The following is a 21,869-nucleotide window of genomic DNA, read 5'->3' as shown; positions in this document are numbered from 1 at the left end:
AAAAAAAAAAAGATCAGTTTTAACATCTGTTTATAAGTGGACCAGAACCATCTGCTTCATTCACTGTGCTTTGACTAGGTATACAACCTGGTGCAGCAAAAGAACACAGAAAATGTATGATCTACATAGTTAATAGAAGAAAAAGAGAAACTTTTTTGCTGATACTTTTGTCAATTGTGTGCATCTTCTGGTTGTTTTTACAGTAGAAGCATTTCAGTTCCTCATAGACATTTTAAAACATTGTTAGCATAGTTTACAATCAAATTCAACACATAAGGCATATAGACATGAAAAGTTAATTACATATTGTTTCACATAAGTATTCAAGGCATGTGAATAAAGCAGATGATAAATATTATTGAAATCTAGAGAAAAAAGAGATTGTCATGGGACAGTCTAGTTTGGAAAGGCATGTAAAAATATGTGAGATTGACCCGGCCCTGAAGGGTAGTTGATGTGGATAATTTGAGTAAGTAAGGAAGGATGTTTCAGGCAAAGGTTACTGTGTACATTACAAGGCAAAGATAGAAATTAATCAGTGAGTCCTAGAAGCTCTGCATGGGCTAGTAGGACTGGAACAAAGGGCTCTTTTAAGTCATGGAGGATAAATACCAGAAAAATGAGGGCCAGCTGGTGCATAAATTCAAGTCTTCAGCTATTTAATTCTTTGGACTTTAAGTAAAGGGCCCAGATTACCAAGGGTTTAAACATAAGATCAATTTCTTTCAGAACACAAGTTTCAAAGACTAATCTAGAAACTAGCCCAGATTCTAGAATATCATTTATTTATGTCCATTTATTTATCCATATGCCATATGTCCTTCAAGTGTTAGGTCAAGCTCCTTTTGAATGTGCTGGTTACTCCTTCTGTAATTCGTTTTACCCTTGTTTTCTGTTGCTTGTCTTTAGTGTCAACTCCTACTTCTTCCCTTCATTTTGTGATTCATGATTTAGGATTGCTCCAGGCATTATAGTTGCCAGAATATTCCAAACTATTTTTGAAATCTCTAAACCTCTTCACTAACTCTGGCAGTCTTAAGTTTCTCTAATAAATTCATTTTAAAAATATTGGTTCTTATTGATTGTGAGTGAAACTCTGTTTTTATTTTATATTTATCTTAAATTATATGTCACAATTGTTATGTTACTTTGAATATGTCCATCTTTCTTAGTAGAACACTTGTGTCTAGAAGACAGTGGTTGCTTCCTATCCTTAATTCCCCTGCTGAGCGCTTCAAAATGCATTTTGAATAAAAGCTATCCAAAAAATTGACATATGAATTGATATGTGAACACATTAATGCTGAAAACCAGTATAATAGAAATACCTGAGAATAGGAAGGAAATTAGAGATACTTCCTGATAAGATACATGGTATCCTCATTATTCCTAGCATTTCACTTTAGCACTTTAGTAATCCAAACACTTAAAATGTCTTTACACAAAGAAAGGAATGCTTATCATCACTTAATAAACAGAAAGCTAAAACTAGAGGAAAACAAATACCTGAAGGGGAAGTTTAACCAAAATTACTTAATGACTATTTGTAGAGCAAAATTATCCTTCCTATGAATGAGACAGCCGCCCAGTTAATGGACAAAGGCTTCCACCAGGCTCCCCCGTCCCTGGGATTCTCCAGGCAAGAACACTGGAGTGGGTTGCCATTTCCTTCTCTATTACTTTATAGTAGCATGTGGGTATTAACATTTTCTTGAGGTTTCAATACACATGCTTTCATATATCACAAGGTGAGGGATATGTTAATTGCATCTTATTTATACTTGACAGTTTTATACTGAGCAAACTCACAAGTCCAGATAGTCTACAAAGGGTAATCAATTTCGTTCTTGTCACATAACTGTCATTCATTCTTTGTCTTATCTGCAAGATTTAGGCCATGAATCAATGGAAAAAATCAATTATTGACTAAAGGAATTCTTCTGTAATTTTGAAAATAAACTTTTACTAGGAGACATTGTTTCCAAGTAAAAAGTTTGTTTATTGTGAATATAACATAAAAGTCCCACATGGAGAACATTTGAATGAATATAAAATAATTGATTTCAGTTGATTTATTTGGGTTACCTATTTAATAACTGGCCTTCCTGGATGGTTCAGTGGTAAAGAATTTGTCTGACAATGCTGGAGACCCAGGATACCGAGATGCAGGTTCAATCCCTGGGTCGAGATGTTCCCCTCGAGGAGGAAATACCCACTCCAGTATTCTTGCCTGGAAAAATCCCATGGACAGAGGAACCTGGAGGGCTACAATCCATAGAGATCACCAAGAGTCAGACACAACTGAGCAACTGAGCACACACAACATTTAGTAACTATAGTTGTGAGTAACTGAAACATAATTTTTAGCTTAATTTCAATTATCATTAAGTAAAACCAGGAAACTAGACACGTGTAATTTAATAAAAGCTTATGAAAGTGATTGCTAGCTGGAGATTATAGAAATTGCCTAGTAATCTACGCTACTTTTGGATAATCCTTGAATTTATGAAAACAATACTTGCAAATATTTAAGGAGACAGCTCAGGAAACCATCCTTTAAGTGGTGCTTTTTGAAGGGCTGGAGCTATGTAAATTGCCCGTGCACTTGTACTTTCCATGTTTACATTCAGTGAAAATTCATGATCCTCATGCATCTTCTGGTTGTTGTGTTTCCCTTTCTCCACTTTGTGTGACAAATGACAGTAGGAAATACCCGTAGCACTACGTTTTTCAGAAGTATGGAACACATTCATCAGTTTAGAATATACTCACATGGAATTGTTTGTCCTTGTTTGGTCTTTTATTGTAGTTAATTTATAAATATGCATATTTAAATACAATACTTTTACCTAAAAGACAAGCATATGAACCCTAGATGAAAGTCTCGTTAATGGGATAATGAATGAGAAGCTTAGTTTTATTACTTGTCTCATTATCTCTCTTTAGTGAAGTCATTTAATTGCTCCTTATGCCTTTCTACAAAAAGAGAACTATATTTACTGGTCCTATAAAATATTCTAGTAATGTTAACTGGTTAAAGCTAGTCTAAAAATTGCATTAGGGTGATACAATTCAAATGAGGGAGAGCACATTCAGTTTGTGGAGACTTAATTTGCAAATGTAGGACTGCCTGGGCAGTAATGGCCCAGAAGCACTGACATTGTAGGATAGCCATTGCATGAATTTAACCCAGAGGTTGCCATGTTTTGTTTGGTCCCTAAAGTTGTTTTTCTTTTTGCACTGGGATAACATTAAAATTTTGGCAGTTGTTCAGTCACTCAGTCTTGTCCAACTCTTTGTGACCCCATGGATTGCAGGACGCCAGCCTTCCCTGTCCTTCACTATCTCCCGGAGTTTGCTCAAATTCATGTCCATTGAGTCAGCAATGCCATCCAACCATCTCATCCTCTGTTGTCCCCTTCTCTTCTTGCCTTCTGTCTTTCCCAGCATCAGAGTCTTTCCCAGTGAGTTGGCTCTTTACATCAGATGGCCAGAGTTTTGGAGTTTCAGCATCCATCCTTCCAATGAAAATTCAGGATTGATTTCCTTTAGGATTGACTGGTTTGATCTCCTTTCAGTCCAAACGACTCTTAAGAATCTTCTCCAACACCACAGTTCAAAAGCATCAGTTCTTCAGTGCTCAGCCTTCTTTAGGGTCCAACACTCACATCCTTTCATGACCACTGGAAAAACTATATCTTTGACTAGATGGGCCTTTGTTGGCGAAGTAATGTGTCTGCTTTTTAACATGCTGTCTATTTTGATCATAGCTTTTCTTCCAAGGAGCAAGCGTCTTTTAACTTTGTGGCTGCAGTCGTGGTCCACAGTGATCTTGGAGGCCAAGAAAATAAAATCTGTCACTATTTCCATTTTTTCCAGTTTTTTGAAAAGTTGGGTTTAGGCCAGCTTTTTCACTCTCCTCGTTCACCTTCATCAAGAGGCTCTTTAGCTCCTCTTTGCGTTCTGCCATTAGGGTGATGTTATCTGCATATCTGAGGTAATTGCTATTTCTCTTGGCAATCTTGATTCCAGCTTGTGCTGCATCCACTCCGGCATTTCACATGATGTACTCTGCATAGAAGTTACATAAGCAGGGTGACAGTATACAGCCTTGACATACTCCTTTCGAATATGGAACCAGTCTGTTGTTCCATATCTGATTCTAACTGTTGCTTCTTGACCTGCATACAGGTTTCTCAGGAGGCAGGTAAGGTAGTCTGGTATTCCCATTATATAAAATTCCACATTTCTGTTTTCTGTTGAAATTTGACCACACTGTTTATATTCCTGCATAGGAGCAGTCACCTAGAAATAAGTCTTCACTGCCACATTTGAATAAACTGTAGTTTTCATTTCTTACTGACTGTATCACATCTTGCTATTTACCACAGATGCTATACCCATTTCTGTTGATCAGGAAGCTTGATTTGTTGCTTTCCTTTCAATGTGTACCTCTCTAAAGAGGATAATTGAAAACTAGAGCAGTAGTGCTTTTGTTTAAAAAAATATATAACCAAGTATTTTTGTTTCTGAAAGTAGAGATATTGACAGTGTTTGATAGGGTTAGACAAATAATGTTTTATGTGTTAAAAGAGATTATACGTTGTTCATATAACTTGATACTCAGCTCCTATTAGTGCATGTGTTCAAGTTTCAAGCTTCAGCACCTCCCAGTCTGCCCTTGAGTTTGTCCTCAGGTGACTTGTAAATGGAATCCTCTTCTTGGAAATCCTTGTCATGCTAGAACTGCTGAAACTGTCCTGCAGTCATTTTTAGGTCTCATTATTGCTTTCTCTCTATCTCTTTATACCTGATGCTCTGAATCTTTCCCTTCCTCACCAGAATTAATGCCCCTGTTCCATATAACCCCTACACCAAAATTGGATGACAGATATAATAAAGTATTTCACTCATCCAACTACTCTGTCAAATATCTAATATTTGTCAGCTTTATTATAGGTCTGAGGGTAAAATAATGAACAAAACATACCCAGTTGAGAATAATTCACAGCTTACCTTCTAGAGGAAGAAACAGACAATAAAGATACAAACAACAAATATATTACACACAGGTATATAGAGCTGTAGTCCATGGGGTCGCTAAGAGTCAGACACGACTAGGCGACTTCACTTTCACTTTTCACTTTCATGCATTGGAGAAGGAAATGGCAACCCACTCCAGTGTTCTTGCCTGGAGAATCCCAGGGACGGGGGAGCCTGGTAAGCTACTGTCTATGGGGTCACACAGAGTCAGACACGACTGAAGTGACTTAGCATAGCATAGCATAGCATAGTATATAGAGCTGTGAAAAAAATAAAGCAAGCTAAGGAAATAAGAGGGTAGAATTGGTGATGGGGAGCTATTTTTATATATCATCACCTTAAAGGAAGTTACTTTTGAGCTGAGAACTGATTGAGGCAATGGAGAAAACCATGGAGTTGTCTGGAGAAGAGTAATCCAGGTAGGGAACAGCAAGTGCTAAGATCCTGGATGGGGAGCTGACTTGAAGCTCAGGAAGAGCAAGAACCATGGCCGTGGTAGACTCGATGCAGCCCAAACATTTAGGAGCTTATAGTCATGCTTAGTTGTTGGGATTTTATTCTGAGAGTAGTGGAAGTTACTGGAGTTTTCCAGAGGGAAATTACCAGGTGTATTGACCATATCCAATCCAAGCTCCAACTTCAGAGAGTCCTCTTTGGTAGGGAGGGGATCAGATGGAATGAAATTCTTGCCTTAGAATTCTGATTGAATTTGATAATGATAATCTAATTTATTCTAGCCAGTAGTAGCATTCATTGGTGGAGAAGGAAATGTGACTTACTTCAGTATTCTTGCCTGGAGAATTCTATGGACAGAGGAGCCTGGTGGGCTACAGTCCATGGGGTGGCAAAGAGTCAGACACAACTGAGCAACTAACACATAGCAGCATTAGATTGTATCCGCAAGAGCCTTTTTTTCCTAGCAACACTGAATCTGGCCCAGGATAAATATAAAAGTGATGGATGAGAAAGGTGATAAGTTTTATCATGAACCGAATGACATCAGCTTCACTCTGAAAACAAACAGGACAGGCTATGTGGACTTGGCCTATTTAAATGATCAAGTTACATATATTGTATGTTTATTTTCTACAGATCGTGCTATGTATAATCATGCTGTTTTTTTCTCAATAGGTAGCAGATACACTTAAAACAACTTGAGCTTCTAAGTATTTTGAAAAATAGAGGTCTTTTGATTATTATTAACATAAAGTTACAATTGCATTAACTTAGTCCTTTTAAAAATATTTTTTTAGTGCCCAGGAGGAGCATTTACACCCAATATGCGAACCACGAAGGAGTTCCCAGATGACGTTGTCACTTTTATTCGGAACCACCCCCTCATGTACAATTCCATCTACCCAGTACATAGAAGGCCTTTGATTGTTCGTATAGGCACTGACTATAAGTACACAAAAATAGCTGTGGATCGAGTGAATGCTGCTGATGGTACATACAATGTCCTGTTTCTTGGAACAGGTAAGTATTTTAGCTAAAACTACTCTTAATATGTAGTAAAAGAACATGGTTGTTGAGGGCATGATATTGAAATCAGAAAAACTCCAGTGTTTGCTTCTGTCTGACTCTTAGGTGTTAAATGTCCCTGTGTTTCAGTTTCTGCATCTGCAAAATGGAGTTAAAATAAATTACTTTATGGGATTGTTGGGAGGATCCAATGGCTTAATATTACCATATGTAAAGCACCTTAAACAATTCCTGGCACCTAATACAGTGAAATAAGATAATGAAATAAATGAAGGGATGGGAATTTTTAAGCATGAGTATCCTCTCAGCTAAAACAAATTCTGTGACCTCTTCATAAACACATGAAGATATCTATGCTTTCCTGCCATCTCTATGACTTTTATCAATTAAAATTTTTTGTTTTACTTTTTTAAAATGTGTTTATTTTTTAATTGAAGGATAATTGCTTTATGGAATTTTGTTGTTTTCTGTCAGACATCAACATGAATCAGCCATAGATATGCATTTGTAATATCAATATAATATCAATTACATTATTACAAACTTTATTCTTCCATTTCATCCTCCCCTGAAACCTTGGCTTAGCAAACTTATGCCAGCATATGAAATCAGGCCTGTACTTCTGCTGTACTGCTGATTTTGCCAAGGTCTTCAGTTTTCTCGTGATAAGAAAGTCCAATATCCTTTAACCATTAAAATGCCTCCGTGCCCTTGTATCATTTGATATTGTAGAATCACTCTTTACTTGTTACTTCAGCCATAAGTCACATAATTTTCCTTTATCTTCAACAGTTCCTTCTCAGTCCCTTCATTAGTCTGGCTTCCATCTCCCCATGAGTGTACGTGTTTACTGAGGTTCTGTCCATAGTCTTCTTTTTACATATTCCTTGGCCATCTCATTCACTCATTTGGTTTTAATTAGTCTGTGCAAACAAATCCCAAATGTGTATCTCTAGTCGTTGCAATTTCATGAGTTCAGTGTTAGTATTTACAATTTATTATTAGGTAACAGAAGTTGTATGACCCATTAACATTTCAAACAGCATGCTTCAAACTCAGTTTATTCACTTATAAGACTGCTTAATCAATGCTTAATCTAGTTCCCCGTGTTTGTATTCATTGCTACACATTCCTCTCAAGGTTCTATTTCTCCTTGATATGTCATTCTTTCTAGATATATTACAGTTCTTGGTAAACTCAGTAAATATTTGTCAAGATGAATTGAAAATCATAACTATATCCATTGCTTCTCATACAATGAAATGAATTCATAACTGATTGCAGAAACTAATTTTTGTTTGCTTAAAAACTGTTTTCAAAAGATGTTGTCTTCATATAAATAACTACAATCTTTTAGCCTTGATTCAGATCATCTACTGTGGAGTTTGCATTTTTTAAAAAAACTTTTTTTCCTGAATTGGTCGTTTAGAGTTACACCTGTCCTTAATGTTTCATAATACTTAGGAAAAAATGACTGTTTTCTTATTTTCCTTTTGAAGCCAGTCTTAAAGGTGGACCCTTTTCCCAGTTTTATTGAGATATAATTGACATACATCACTGTATAAATTTAAGGTGCACAACATAATGGCTTGACTTATATATATATATTGTGAAATGATAATTGCAGTAATTTTAAGTATCCATCATATCATATAGATACAGTAAAAAGAAAGAAAAAATACATTTTTCCTTCTGATGAGAACTCTTAGGATTTACTCTCTTAACAACTTTCATATGTATCATACAGCAGTATAACTATAGTGCATCCCCTAACTGCTCACGTGTACCTTATATCCCAAGTACTTATGTATCTTATAACTGGAAGTTTGTACCTTTTGATTGCCTTCATTTAATTCTTCCTCTCCCCACCTCTGGTAATGAATGTGGTTTTTCATTTTGTTTTTGCTTTTTTGTTCCATATATAAGTGAGAGCTTAGCATAATGCCCTCAACTTCCATCCATGTTGTCACAAACAGCAAGATTTAATTCTTTTTATGGCAAAATAATATTCTGTTGTGTTTTAAACCACACTTATTTTTCCTTTTTTAAAAATGAATTTTGAATGAAGTTAAGTTGCTTTACTTTATAGTGTTGTTAATTTCTACTGTATAGCAAAATAACTCAGCCATACATACACATGTATCTCCTCGCTTTTGGATTTCTTTCCCATTCAGGTCACCACAGTTAGTACGTTAAGTAGAGTTCCCCAAGAAGAATGGGAAATTGAGATTACGGCGTATACCCTATTGATACTATTCTGTAGAAACCATGTAGCTGTAGACGGACACTTAGGCTGTTTCCATGTCTTGTCTCTTGTGGATACTGCTGCAGGGAACATGCGGGTGCAGATATATTCTACTGTTAGTGTTTTTGTTTCTTAAAGTTGGACTCTGATGCCACATTCAGGTTGTTTTTTCATAAAAGTCTACATAAGATATACAGGTTTCATGGGTGGAATTTTCTAGTCTTTAAAAATTGTCCAACAATGTTCATTTAGATAGAAAGCAGTAAGAAACATGCCTTTGCACAAGTTCTTTGACTTTTTTTACTACATAAAAAGTGTCTGGCATCTTTACTCGGACATTTTTATATTGGTATTTAAACACTTGTGTCATTTTCAAAAACAGTATTTAGGCATATGTTTTTAATTGTAGTGGGAAGCTCCACTAATCACTGCTTACAAAGCCACATAAGTCTCTTGAAGATTGTATTCTAATAGGAAAATTCATGCTGTGAAATGCCTCTGCCAAGAGCGTCTTTCTGGATAGATGGTAACTCACTTAACCATTGAACCTAATCCTCATGGTTATATCAGATCACATTGTAATTGATTTCAACTTACTTGAAACTCTAACAAACACTATATTGTTATGAAATATATTTTCTACCTGAGTAGATCTTGAATTTCTGGTGAAATTTCTTCAAAAGAAAGTTCTCTATGTTTGTTTGCTACTGAAAGCGAATAAAATAGCCTTTTCTGAAATAGAAGTTGGGAGAATCATGGTTCACTATTCCCAGAATTTCTTAACTTTCTGTATCTAAATGTCTTAGGAAGGATTATAGTATGTCTTTTGTGTTGTCAAATCCCCAGGTACCAAATAGCCCTTTAGTTGTTATTAATAAGTAATGATGCTTCAATTATTGCCACAATTAAGCAAGCTTCTCTCATGGCTTCCCTTTTCTCCGGATCTTCATGAAGAATTAAAGGGAATTTGATGAAGATATTGGTTGTCAAAAAAGTTGCCATAGGAAAAACTTATGGGACACGTCATTGGAATGCAAACAGGATATCTTATAACTGTATCCACTTTGAATAATAGGAATGATTTGTAGTTCACAGAACTTTTATGGTAGTTGTGCAGGCTGAATGCTCAGTAACTTGCTGCTGCAGCTGCTGCTGCTAAGTCGCTTCAGTCATTCCCGACTCTGTGTGACCCCATAGACGGCAGCCCACCAGGCTCCCCCCTCCCTGGGATTCTCCAGGCAAGAACACTACTGGAGTGGGTTGCCATTTCCTTCTCCAATGCATGAAAGTGAAAAGTGAAAGTGAAGTCGCTCAGTCGTGTCCAACTCCTAGCGACCCCATGGGCTGCAGCCTACCAGGCCCCTCCGTCCATGGGATTTTCCAGGCAAGAGTACTGGAGTGGGGCGCCATTGCCTTCTCTGTCGATAACTGTTACACTTAGTCTACTATAGTTTACTATTCTGGCTGAGGTTGAGAGGCTGGTATTCTGGCCTTCTACTTTTCTGGGACTGCCTGATTATTTTTTGTGTACTGTGAGCTGCCACAATAAACAAACACATACATACATAGGTACATGTACAAGTCAATAAATGCAATGAAGGGAAGAGGAAGGGAGGGAGAAATAAAAGTAAATTTTGTCCTGTCGTCTTTTATTTCTTAGTTTGCATTATCAACGTCTAGTCTGTGGGTGAGATAGCCCACAGCCTGCTACAAATATGGTCTATAAGCTAAGAATGATTTGCATTTTTTAATGACTGAAAGAAAAATGGCAAGAAGAATATTACATTAGCAGTGAAAATTGTAAGATTTTTCGATTTCAGCGCCCACAAATAAAGTTTTATTAGAACACAGCCACATTCATTCATTTACATTTATCTGCGGCTAAGTTTGTGCCACAAAAGAGTTAAATACTTGCCAAAGAGACCACTCAGCCCATAAAGCCTAAATTTATTGTTATTTGACCTTTAACAGACAAGGTTTGATGACTTTTGTTTAATAACTGTATAATTGTAGAAAAATTAAGACTTCTGAAAGAAGCTATTGTCTAGGATGTAGCTATAATACAATAATCTATAATGATGCTTCGTATAAAAACATCTTCTTTAATCTTGAGTAAAAAATGTCTTGTTATATCTATTAAAATTTAAACTAGAAACCATGTTACTTGATTATTTTGCAATTCATTACTGCTACTATGCTCCTAACAAGGAACACAGGTTGAAACAATGTATTTTAAAATCAGTGCTTTTTAAAATCTGGTAGTATTATTTGATATTTTGTAGAATTTGGGGTTTGGGATTTTTTTTGTTTTTGAGATTAATTTTTACTGTTAAGTTGATGGGTATTTTTATGCTCCTTAGTCTCTTTTTTCAGTCTTTAGGAAAGACTATAAAATAGCAGGCAAGTATTCTCATAGGATTAACATTTCTGTTTTAATTTTGCCACCTACTGCTTATATCCAGGCTATTTGTTCAAAGTTGATGATAAAGTACAGTGAAGAGATTTGCCTGTTTTCTTTTTGCCTCTGGAGTTATGAAAATAGTTAAGTGTCTGGGCCAAGTTTAGACACATTTTGTCAAATTTACATTTTGAGCACTAAATGTGAATCAGAATGACATGTGGTTTCTGATGAAAGAGAGAGTATTCTTGTGAATGGATGTTAGAGGTTTAGGATGATTTAATGCCATTATGATTTTTTAATGTATAGTCGATACATGTAGTGCTTTGCCAAAATTCTTGTATAGTATGTACTGTTTCATGCTTCGTACTAGCTTCCGTTTAACTGGATGATTACTAAGTTTGACTGTTGGCTCCAGTAGGTCCTTTGAAAATGTGGAGATTTGAAGTGTGTGCCACATATGTGACTAAAGCCTTAATATGTTTGCCTTGCAGCATTACAGGATCGCTGCCTTTATGGTAACTAATCTGTTCTGACAGTCACATCTTTTGAAATGTATACCTAATGAACTGCAGAACTAGGCATTTTGATTTTTACAGAACTACCTAAACTAAAAACACCCAAGATGTAAAATGTGATAGCTGGAGCCATGCATTTGACTTCAGAAAAGACGACTATCAGTTGTAAACTGTGCGTGTCAGTCACTCTGAGGATAATGTCTAGACTTCCCCTTTGCTTAGAAGTAAGGAACAAACCCCTTTGTAAGTCACTGGTTTTTAATAACATTGTGGTTCACTGCTTTCCAAATCAGAATCTAGAAACATCTGAGAGTTTACCAAGGATTCTACAGGGATTGTCACAGCAGGAAATAGTAACAGAACAGAGTGGAATGATGACTGAATTGAAAGGGGAAAGATGATAAATTATGGTGTGATGATTGCTTGATCATGTAGAAGAGTAGCAAAGGCAATATGTGAAGAGAAAAATATGCAAGAGAGCCCAGACAGTGGTTGTTAATCTAGAGACAAATGTTCTTATTTAAAGTTTATTTTAAAAAGACAGTTTACTAAGAATAAATATATGATAATTGCTGAAAATATTTTTCAAAAAGCATAAGTCTTTTCCTTTAAGCTACTCTTCAGACATACATTTTATTAAAGATTGTGTGAAATCTCACATAATCATTATATAAATTTTGGTGTTGCTAGTTTGCCCAAATTACTCATTTATCTCTTTAATATGCTACTTCTTATGCAAATAAGTACACTTTTTCAAGTTTTTGAACTATTTTATTACTAGTTTAGTGATGCTAATTAAGGTTATTTACAATGCTTATCTTTTGCCAGGGATGTTATTGAATCTCATCCAAAACTTGTAGTCACCCTGTGAGGAACTGTGAGAATGTAGACCCCATTGAGAGCAAGGATATTTGTCTGATTTATTCATTGGTACATCCTCAGAATAGCACATCACTCGAAGCTGTCGTGTTCTTGCCTGAAGAATCCCAGGGACGGGGTTGCCTGATGGGTTGCCGTCTATGGGGTCGCACAGAGTCAGACGCGACTGAAGCAACTTAGCAGCAGCAGCAGCAAAGTTGTCACTCAGTAGATATTCTTTGAATGAATGAGTGGATGAGTTGCACTTATCCTCCACCAGGTTTAAACTAAAGCTCAGATAACTGAAGATCACATTGATATTGAGTGTATGATACAACCAGAATATAACCTTTTGATATCTGATTTCACATCATGAGCATTTATCCTCTTCAAGTTAATTACCTCATCTACCATCACCACTTTATTTACCTTTTATGAAGTTAAGGTAATTTCATTTTGTTGTTGTTTGGTCACTAGGTCGTGTCCAACTCTTTTGCAACACCAGTGGACTGTAGCCCGCCAGGCGCCTCTGTCCATGCGATTTCCCAGGCAAGAATCCTGGAGTGGGTAGCCATTCCCTTCTCCAGGGATCTTCCCAACCCAGGGATCAAACTCGCATCTCCTGCATTTCAGGCAGATTCTCTTACTGCTGAGCCACCAGGGAAGCCCCCATGGTCTCACTTTACTGTGAATTAAATGTTTCCTTCACATATGTCAGGAGATATGGCTGATGTGTTGACATTCAGCATTAGCTCAGCACTGCTTTGTTAGAATAACATCACTCACTTTTGCCCATCCACACATTGTCACCAGGTCGTACGTGTGAAAGAGATACATCTTACAATGTGACAGAGAAAACCTGGAACAGACTGGATTTGTATGTGAATTAACCAGTTAACCTGTGAATCTCGTATCTTTTTATGTCAGCCGCCACGTATGTAGGGTTGAAGGAGGTAATACTTTGTGGGGAGAGGGGAGTACTAAAACGGAAGAGTAATTCATCTCACTTTTCGACGTATTACTAACTCTTTGTGCATTTTAAAACTTGTGCCTTTCAGCAGGTGCAATGGCCGTGATATGCTCTTTATTATGGTGCTTTTACTATGTATTCACTGATATAAAACATGTGCTGCTGCTGCTAAGTCGCTTCAGTCGTGCCCGACTCTGTGTGACCCCATAGACGGCAGCCCACCAGGCTTCCCTGTCCCTGGGATTCTCCAGGCAAGAACACTGGAGTGGGTTGCCATTTCCTTGTCCATGTGCAAGCAAACCTAAATCCTGTATGTTGCCTTCATTTTAACCCTCACTTTTTCATGAATGTAAGAAAAATTTCTAACCCAAAGACATTAACTTATAAAGTCTTTTGTCTGTGTTTTAATAAGAAATAATCACACTATGTTCTTGTTCTTGATGCACTGCTGAGTTTCCCTGAAGCAGACTTAGCAGCCTTTGTCCCTTGGAGAAAGTCTCATAGCCCATTACTCAGCCTGGCCAGCCCTCTCTATGTGACTACCTGAGGAGGTACATATCCAAGTGTCAGTTGTGGGGGTGGTCTTTGTTGAAAGCCAGTTTTGTTTTATCTTGTTTTTAAGTTTTATGGAACGGAGAAAAGTTTTCAAATTGTTGAAAATGAAAAGAGAGATTTAATTTAGAATATGAAGTGTAGTGTGAATTGAACAAAAAAGGCTTGAAAGTGGATTTTCTGAGGTGAGTCTGTTATTAGTGTCATAAATGTTTTCCTTAGTTGTGTGCGTATTTTCTCTTTCACTAATGTAGTGAGCACAATAATAGGCCCCCAAAGGTTATTTCCTAATCCGTGGGAACTGCTCTGTCTGCTCAGGGTCCCACAAAGCCACAAAGTGTAAACCAGACTGCATTCCTTTCTGGAGTTCAAAATCTTTTCCAAACTCACACAGTATTTGGAAAAATTAAGTTCCTTCCTGAAGCAGGGATGAGGTACTGCCTTTCCCTGCCATTGTCCATTCAAAAAACACCTGTTTGCTCCTTCTGTCTACTAAAACAGAGTCTCATACAATGTAGCATAATTGTGGGATTGACATACTACCGATTTAGCATTATTCTGTGGTTTTAGAAGCAAGTCACACATCTACTCTTATTCAAGGGGAGAAGTTATACAAAGGAGTGACTTAGTAAGGCTCTTCTTGGAGTAGGTCAGTCACTTCCCAGATACATTTATGTAGCTAGCTCCCTTTGGCATTGATAGGGAGGATACATTACAGACAGAGAAAAAAGGCCGGTTAGGAGACTTGGTTTTTTTATAGGCAAGAAATGATGAGAGCCTAAATTAAAACAGGTGCTAGAAGTCAGAGATTGAGAGGGATTATCAAGAGATATTCAGGAATAGGAAAGGACCTGATAATAACTAACTTGATTTGGGAAGAGCAGGCAGATGAAAAAAAAGTGCCTAGGGTGTTTTGTAAATATATGGTCTGTCACAAGGATGAAAAGAAGTACCATTCATTGAACAAGGGAACATAGAATCAGCAATCAGATTTGGAAAGTAGTGGATTCCTTTTGAAGGGCACACCTGTCCTTTCCTATGACCTGTTATGATTAGAAGTTGAATTTACCACCTAAAATACATTATCTCATCAAAATCTCATAGCAACCGAATGAGAGAGAATCATTATCCCCATTTTAGAACCGTGTAAACTGAGGCTTTGGTAATTAAATGGCTAGCTTATGGTTGTGAAGCTATTAGAAACAGTAACTAAATTCCAACCCAGGTCTGTCTCCCACTGAGTTAGAGATTCTGTGGACCGCTCAGATGGATAAGTCAAAGAGGGTGTTGTTGTGGATACACTTCAGCAGAGAGGGCTGTGCTAGAGATGCAGATACAGAAGTCATTAGCAATATAGGTGTCAGCGGAATCCTTGACAGTTCTTGAGGTCACTCTAGGAACTATGCAGATAAGGATTTAACTCTGGGGAGCTCATTTAAAAGGTAGGAAAAGTAAAGATCATCTACTAAGAAAATGGAGAAAAAGTGATCATAAAGTAACAGGAAAATAACAATTAGTATCATTGTGACCTCGAGAAAAGAGAATAGCAGGCAGGAAAAAAAGCCGCGGCCAGGATCATCAGATGTGACAGTTCTGTCCGAGGGCCCTTGTAAGATGTTCCTTTCCTCGTTAGCCTGTCTTCTTGAGGACCAGTGAAGCTTGAGAGGAGAATAACCATTTCAGTGGAAAGAATGGGTTGTGAACAGGAGGAAGTAAGAATGGGTTAGCATGAGCAAGTGTATTGAGAGATGACTAAATGAAGAGGGAAACCTCCTCTTTTTACATGAGCACCCAAAAACGTAGGCAAATGTTCCAGGCCACCTTCTCTATGTGCTTTAGTCTTTGCAAACTATTGTAGAAACACCCATCTTATGGTAAAACTGGTGCAGAAAATAAACTAATTAATAGTGACCATAAAATCCATTAATCTCAGATGAGTAATTCTTTCCGCAAATTTTAAAGGATTAAATAGAAAGAGTTAGCTCCTTGCATCATTGGAAATTTAGTTGTTTCATCCTGTGTCAGTTCTATAAAACCTGGCATATGACATACACTTCTCCATTGTCAGAGAAGGCAATGGCACCCCACTCCAGTACTCTTGCCTGGAAAATCCCATGGATGGAGGAGCCTGGTGGGCTGCAGTCCATGGGGTTGCTAAGAGTCACACACGACTGAGCAACTTCACTTTCACCTTTCACTTTCATGCATTGGAGAAGGAAATGGCACCCCACTCCAGTGTTCTTGCCTGGAGAATCCCAGGGACGGGGGAGCCTGGTGGGCTGCCGTCTATGGGGTCACACAGAGTCGGACACGACTGAAATGACTTAGCAGCAGCAGCAGCAGCATGACATACACCTGCATGGAAGTCCATTTATTTAAAATTGATATTGTAAATAAAACATCCATAATACAGTACAACAAAGGACACTGAAATGTAATTTGTACATTTTGGTAATTTACACAATCCTAAAACATTAATGTTAGTGATTCCTGAGACTCTATTTGAGTATTCTTTTTAGCTGTGTCTCCAGGAAATAATTATAATAAGCCATATTTTAATGGAATATCACTTGGTCTAATATTAGATTTTTTTTCTAAATCATTATAGGGAAAATTAGCTTCTAGAACCAGAACATATTATACTGTAACTTATTAAACACATTTTGTTACATCAGATATATCATTAACAGATATTTTGCATGAGGACAGAAACTTTAGTTGAAAAAATAATCAAATCAAAAATTTTGAACACGTGTACACCTGTGGCAGATGCATGTTGATATATTGCAAAACCAATACAATATCGTAAAGTAAAAAAAGTAATAATAATAATAAAATTAATAAAAAACTAAAAAAAATTAAATGGCACATTTTCCTGTATTCTATTTCTTGGTAAGTCTCAACTAAATCAAAGCTTATAATTTAGTCACTCCTTATAAAATTGTCAGTTCAGTAAAATCATTGGTCTTAAAAGTTTGCCCTAGAAATCTACTTCTCCATTAACTTATCTAAATATGTACCTCCCAAAGCTTTCCACAGCAGTAATGGATGCAAAGCATGTGTAAAATCCTAGCTCCTACACATCCTAGCTCCTACACATGGTCGTGTGAAATGGGAAATTAAAATTCCCAAAGATATTCCTACAATAACCAATTCCAATTATGTTTGGGATTTCTCCTAAACTTTGTTGAAAACAGAATAACTTTTTAGACTAGGCTAAGGATTAGGCAACATTCTTTAACTTCAAAAGACCTATGTTTCAATCCTGCTATGTACCATCTGCCAGTTTTATGCCTGGGAGCAAATTATATAACATCTCTAAGCCTGCTTTTCTTAATTGCACTACTTTATGGATGTATTTTAAAGATTAAATGATGATGTGTACAAAACTTGGAGTGTACTGCCTAACAATTGGTAAGCATTTGACAGGTACATATATGTATGTATCTATACAGTATATATATATAATATATATATCAATAAATACATCAATCTATATCTATAAATATAAATATACATATATATATATTTGTGAATACACAAGTATTTTTTAATTCTGTTGCAAATTCTGATGCCATTAACTAAAATAAGCAGTGAACAAAATACACAAATGTCTCTTTAAAGTTTGTATTCTTGTGGAAGGAAACAGGCTATGAATAATATGTGCATAATTATTTTACAGCATTACTTAAATTTGAGTACACTGTATTAGGAAAAGTAGAAAGGAAGCAAAACCTTTAATGACAGATCATAGATGAATCTGCCTGGTATAAAAGAACAGTAGGTAATTTATGTAACAGAAAAAGACTCACAATAAGGAAGGACAATTTCAGGACACTAAGAATAAAAGTGTACTCTTTGTAAAGTTCATAAGGAAGGTTTGTATAGGATTTTGCCTTTGATCTTGAACAGCCTTGTCAGATTTGTAAAGCAAATACTGTATCCACATTTTATAGAAAAACACAAAGGATTACCGGAGGTGGGTTTGTTCAAGTTTACACCATTTTCAAGTTTAAGACCAGAATAAGAATAGTGGACACTATTGCAGGTTTGGGGAAACAGGTATATGTTCTTTTCAGTAGTAGTGTGGAGATTGCCATTAACTGGGCTGTTAATGGGCGATGTTTATCTACTCCTGAAAGCTAACTGCAAAAAGAGAACCATCATAGAGCACAGTTACACTTGTACTAAGCATTCAGCATATGGTAAAACGGTACTAATTTATTGTATTCCTTCTAATGTAAATGGCGTTAGGCAGACTCAACAGCAGTGTCTTGAATTATATAGTAGCTTTAGTAGGTCTAATTTTAAATACTTACATTCTACTTTATCTTTTTTAGTAATAACCAGAACATGATTTCAATCTATAGCTTGACTTAATTACATCTCAAATTATTTTTTTATTGCTTGAGCTAAATGTTAATTTTTTAATCAAGAAAATAATAGGTGAACAAAAAGAAAAAGGAAGAAAAAGCAAGCCTAGTTTATATTCCCTAATATGAAACTAAATGTATTTCAGTGTTCAGAAGTATGTGAATAGGAAAAGGTAATATACACATATATTAATATATTAGGTAAAATGGCTTGCACAACCTTGGATCACAGTGAAGTCCGTAGTACTGTTGCTATAGTGAAACATAGAAATCCTCAAACCAAGTATAACAAATACAGGTTATAAGTAGCCTTAGGTAAGTGCAGGTCAGATTTTGTGACTAAAGTAGTTCAAGTTAGGACAGATTTTACCATCAAAGCAATTAAAAAAAAAAAAAAACTTGAAATTTAGAGCTGCAGAAAAAAGATTATAAGCCCACATTAAAAATACAGTGTAACCCCCTACTTATATAGAGGGATTATAATATAAATATTTTATTTTTTTACTCTGTAAGATATCACAAATATCTTTGCTTGACATATTTGGGGGAGAAGGGAGGAGTATTTTATTTTAGTATCACGATTCTCAGAAATATTGTTATTTACATTTTCTTAAAGATTTATTGGATCACAAAATTGGAAAACACAATTGTAGATTGATTTTACATGTGGTTTGACCAGGGCCCCAGCTTCTTTTTTTTGGAGTTTTTGGCTCTGTCCTCCTTAGCTGGGGGCAGAGTTAAGCTTTGTTCTTAGGTCAACTTTCTCATTTTTTCAAATGGCTGCAGAAATTCCAAAACATATCTACAGACCAATCAACCCTGATGGATAGAGGTCATATTGGATTCTCTTTAATCTTCCTATGAACCTGTGTTTCTATTTTTTATTATTTCCATTCAGACTAAAAGACATCCTTTAGCGTTTCTTCAAATGTAGGGAGTCTGCAGGCAAAAAAACTTGCAAGCTTTCATTTATCTAAAAATGATTGATTTAATCTTATATTTTTAAAGAATATTTTCACTGGATATAAAATTATGGGTTAACTTTTTTTCTTTCAGAAATTAAAAAATGATTATTTCTTTATCTTCTGGTTCCATTGTTTGTGATAAAAACACAATGCCTTTTTTCTCTGGCTGCATTCAGAGATTTATTTCTGTAAATTTTATTTTCAGCAATTTAAATATGATGTGACTTTTATATCTGTTTAGCTAAGATCTCATGGAATTCCTAATCTACAACATATTATTCTTCATTAAATTTGGGAGATTTTCAGCCATTCTTTTTTCATATAGTTTTTTCTTCCCCAGTCTTCCCTTATTCTCCTGTCAGAACTCTAATTACATGTACATAAGACCATTTGATGATGTCAGCCATGCCCAAAAGACTGTTTTAATTTTTTTCTCTATGTTCTTGCAACTGGACAATTTATATTGATCTGGCTTCAAGTTCACTGACTTTCTACCCCAAACTGCTATTGAGTCTATAAAACTGATATTTTATTTTAGCTATCATAATTAAGTTCTAAAATATCCATTTGACTTTTTATAGTTTTTATTTCATTGCTGAGTTTTTCATATCTTTTCATTTATTAAGACCATGTCTTCTTTTCATTATTGTTTTGCTTTTAATTTTTTAAACATAGTTATGATAATCTATAATAGCTGCTTTAAAGTTGTTGCTTACTAAGTTCAGCATCTTGGATAATTTTACTTCTTTTTCTTCCTGAAGACCATCCCCTGTTTCATCCATTTTTTTCTCTTCTCTCTCTCTCTCTCTCTCTCTCTCTCTCTCTCTTCATGTACAATACTTTTTGTTGTTCTTTATCCTGGACATTGTAGACAATACCTTGGCTTTAGGTTCAAGCATTCAGTTATCAGCTGATCACCTTGAATTTGTTAAGACTTGATTTACTCTGTTAAAATTCTAGTGCTCAAGTAAGTCACTCTAATTTAGCAGGACACAAACTCCAAATTCTCTCCCTTGTATGTGTTTTCAGATCTTGGTTACAAGTAGTGTCAGGACAGACTTAAAGTACATCTTAACTCTAGAACATGGCACTTATTCTTATAGCATCATCTTTTTTGTGCATCAGCTGGATACCAGAAGTTCTAACAAGGTGTCAGTGTGATCTGTATACTCTGATAGAGCCAGAACTACAGTTTAATGCAGCATTGCCTTTCTCCAGAGCTGCTGCACCCATAATTTGTCTGTTCCATACTCCTAATAGAAGCTGCAATCCATTAAGCCTTGGGAGTGTCATCCTGCAAATATATAGCCCAGGAATCAACTATAGACCCAAAGGAGATTTCCACGTGGCCTTCTAGAAGCACTTTTCTGGACAGCTTCCTCTCTTGATACTGTGTGCCCTAAATTCTCGTACCTGCCTTCTCATCTCAGTGAGATGGCTCTGCTCTACTTGGATGCCTGCTCTCTGCACCTCTGTTGAAAAATTGTTCCCAGGTAGAAGGTGGAGTAATCATGAAGACTACCTTGTGAATTTTTTTCTTCTTTTAGTCTTTTGCTGTCAGTTATTCATTACCGAGAAAGTATTAGCTCTATAATTCATCCAGTTTTATAGTTATTTCTTGCAAGAAGGATATTCTAGTCATTGCATCATGACCAACCACCATATTGCCCCCCAGAAAGATTTTTCAAAATGCATTTCTACCAAAAGTGTATGAAAATACCTGTTTATATCCATACCAGCTCTAGGTTTAATATTATTTTAATGTGTGGAGATTAAGTAATTTTTTAAAATATCATGTATATAGATCTATGTACTTTTAGACATATGTACTTTTTCATATATGTATACTTTATATACTATATATATACTTTGATTTCCAAAATACCTGAAACTTTTTATTATAATTTTGCCTGGGGACTCTCCCAGAATATTTAAGTATATTCCAAATTAGTCATTAGTTTTACATATTCATAGAAAATGTTATTTTAGCTGAAATTAGGTAGAAAAAAAAATCCATAGATATTTGAAAATTAATTTAGCAGCATTTTTGGCAATTACAGACAGCTACCAAAAAATAAAATATGTTAGAAAGAATTACATTGTCCATCTTCTGTGATTTTCAAATGTTTGAGCAGATATATATTTATTTTTAAAGCTTATTTAAATTAGCACTAAATTTAGATTATTTAAAATTAGCTTATTTAAAATTTAGCACTAAAATTCGCTTATTTAAAATTAGCACATTTTATCTAAAAATGATAAATCTGTGATCTGACATGTAAATAAACATCTAAATTTTTTTGAAACTAATTTTTTGAGTGAGGTGGACTGAATACCAACCACACTTTGAGAAACTATTTGTAAAATAGGACCTGATTTCTAAAAGAACATGAGTGGTAGGTGCTTGGGAGACAAATGAAGTTATAGTATAAACAAATAAACTTGAAAGTCACTGAATACTATAT

The 21,869-nt window shown here is 35.7% G+C and overlaps 1 protein-coding gene across 1 annotated transcript in view; it reads left to right on the top strand.

The window, feature by feature from the left end:
• SEMA3C (semaphorin 3C) overlaps window positions 1–21,869 on the top strand; it is a 207,748-nt gene that overhangs the window by 148,863 nt on the left and 37,016 nt on the right. The window contains exon 12 of the mRNA XM_005890239.3: window positions 6,297–6,519. Coding sequence (XP_005890301.1) covers window positions 6,297–6,519 — 223 coding nt within the window. The remainder of the gene's footprint in view (window positions 1–6,296; window positions 6,520–21,869) is intronic.

The sequence above is a fragment of the Bos mutus genome, chromosome 4 (assembly GCF_027580195.1).
Source record: "Bos mutus isolate GX-2022 chromosome 4, NWIPB_WYAK_1.1, whole genome shotgun sequence".
Taxonomy (NCBI): domain Eukaryota; kingdom Metazoa; phylum Chordata; class Mammalia; order Artiodactyla; family Bovidae; genus Bos; species Bos mutus.
The sequence above is the reverse complement of the archived record's forward strand: the minus strand, read 5'-3'. Positions and strand labels throughout refer to the sequence as shown.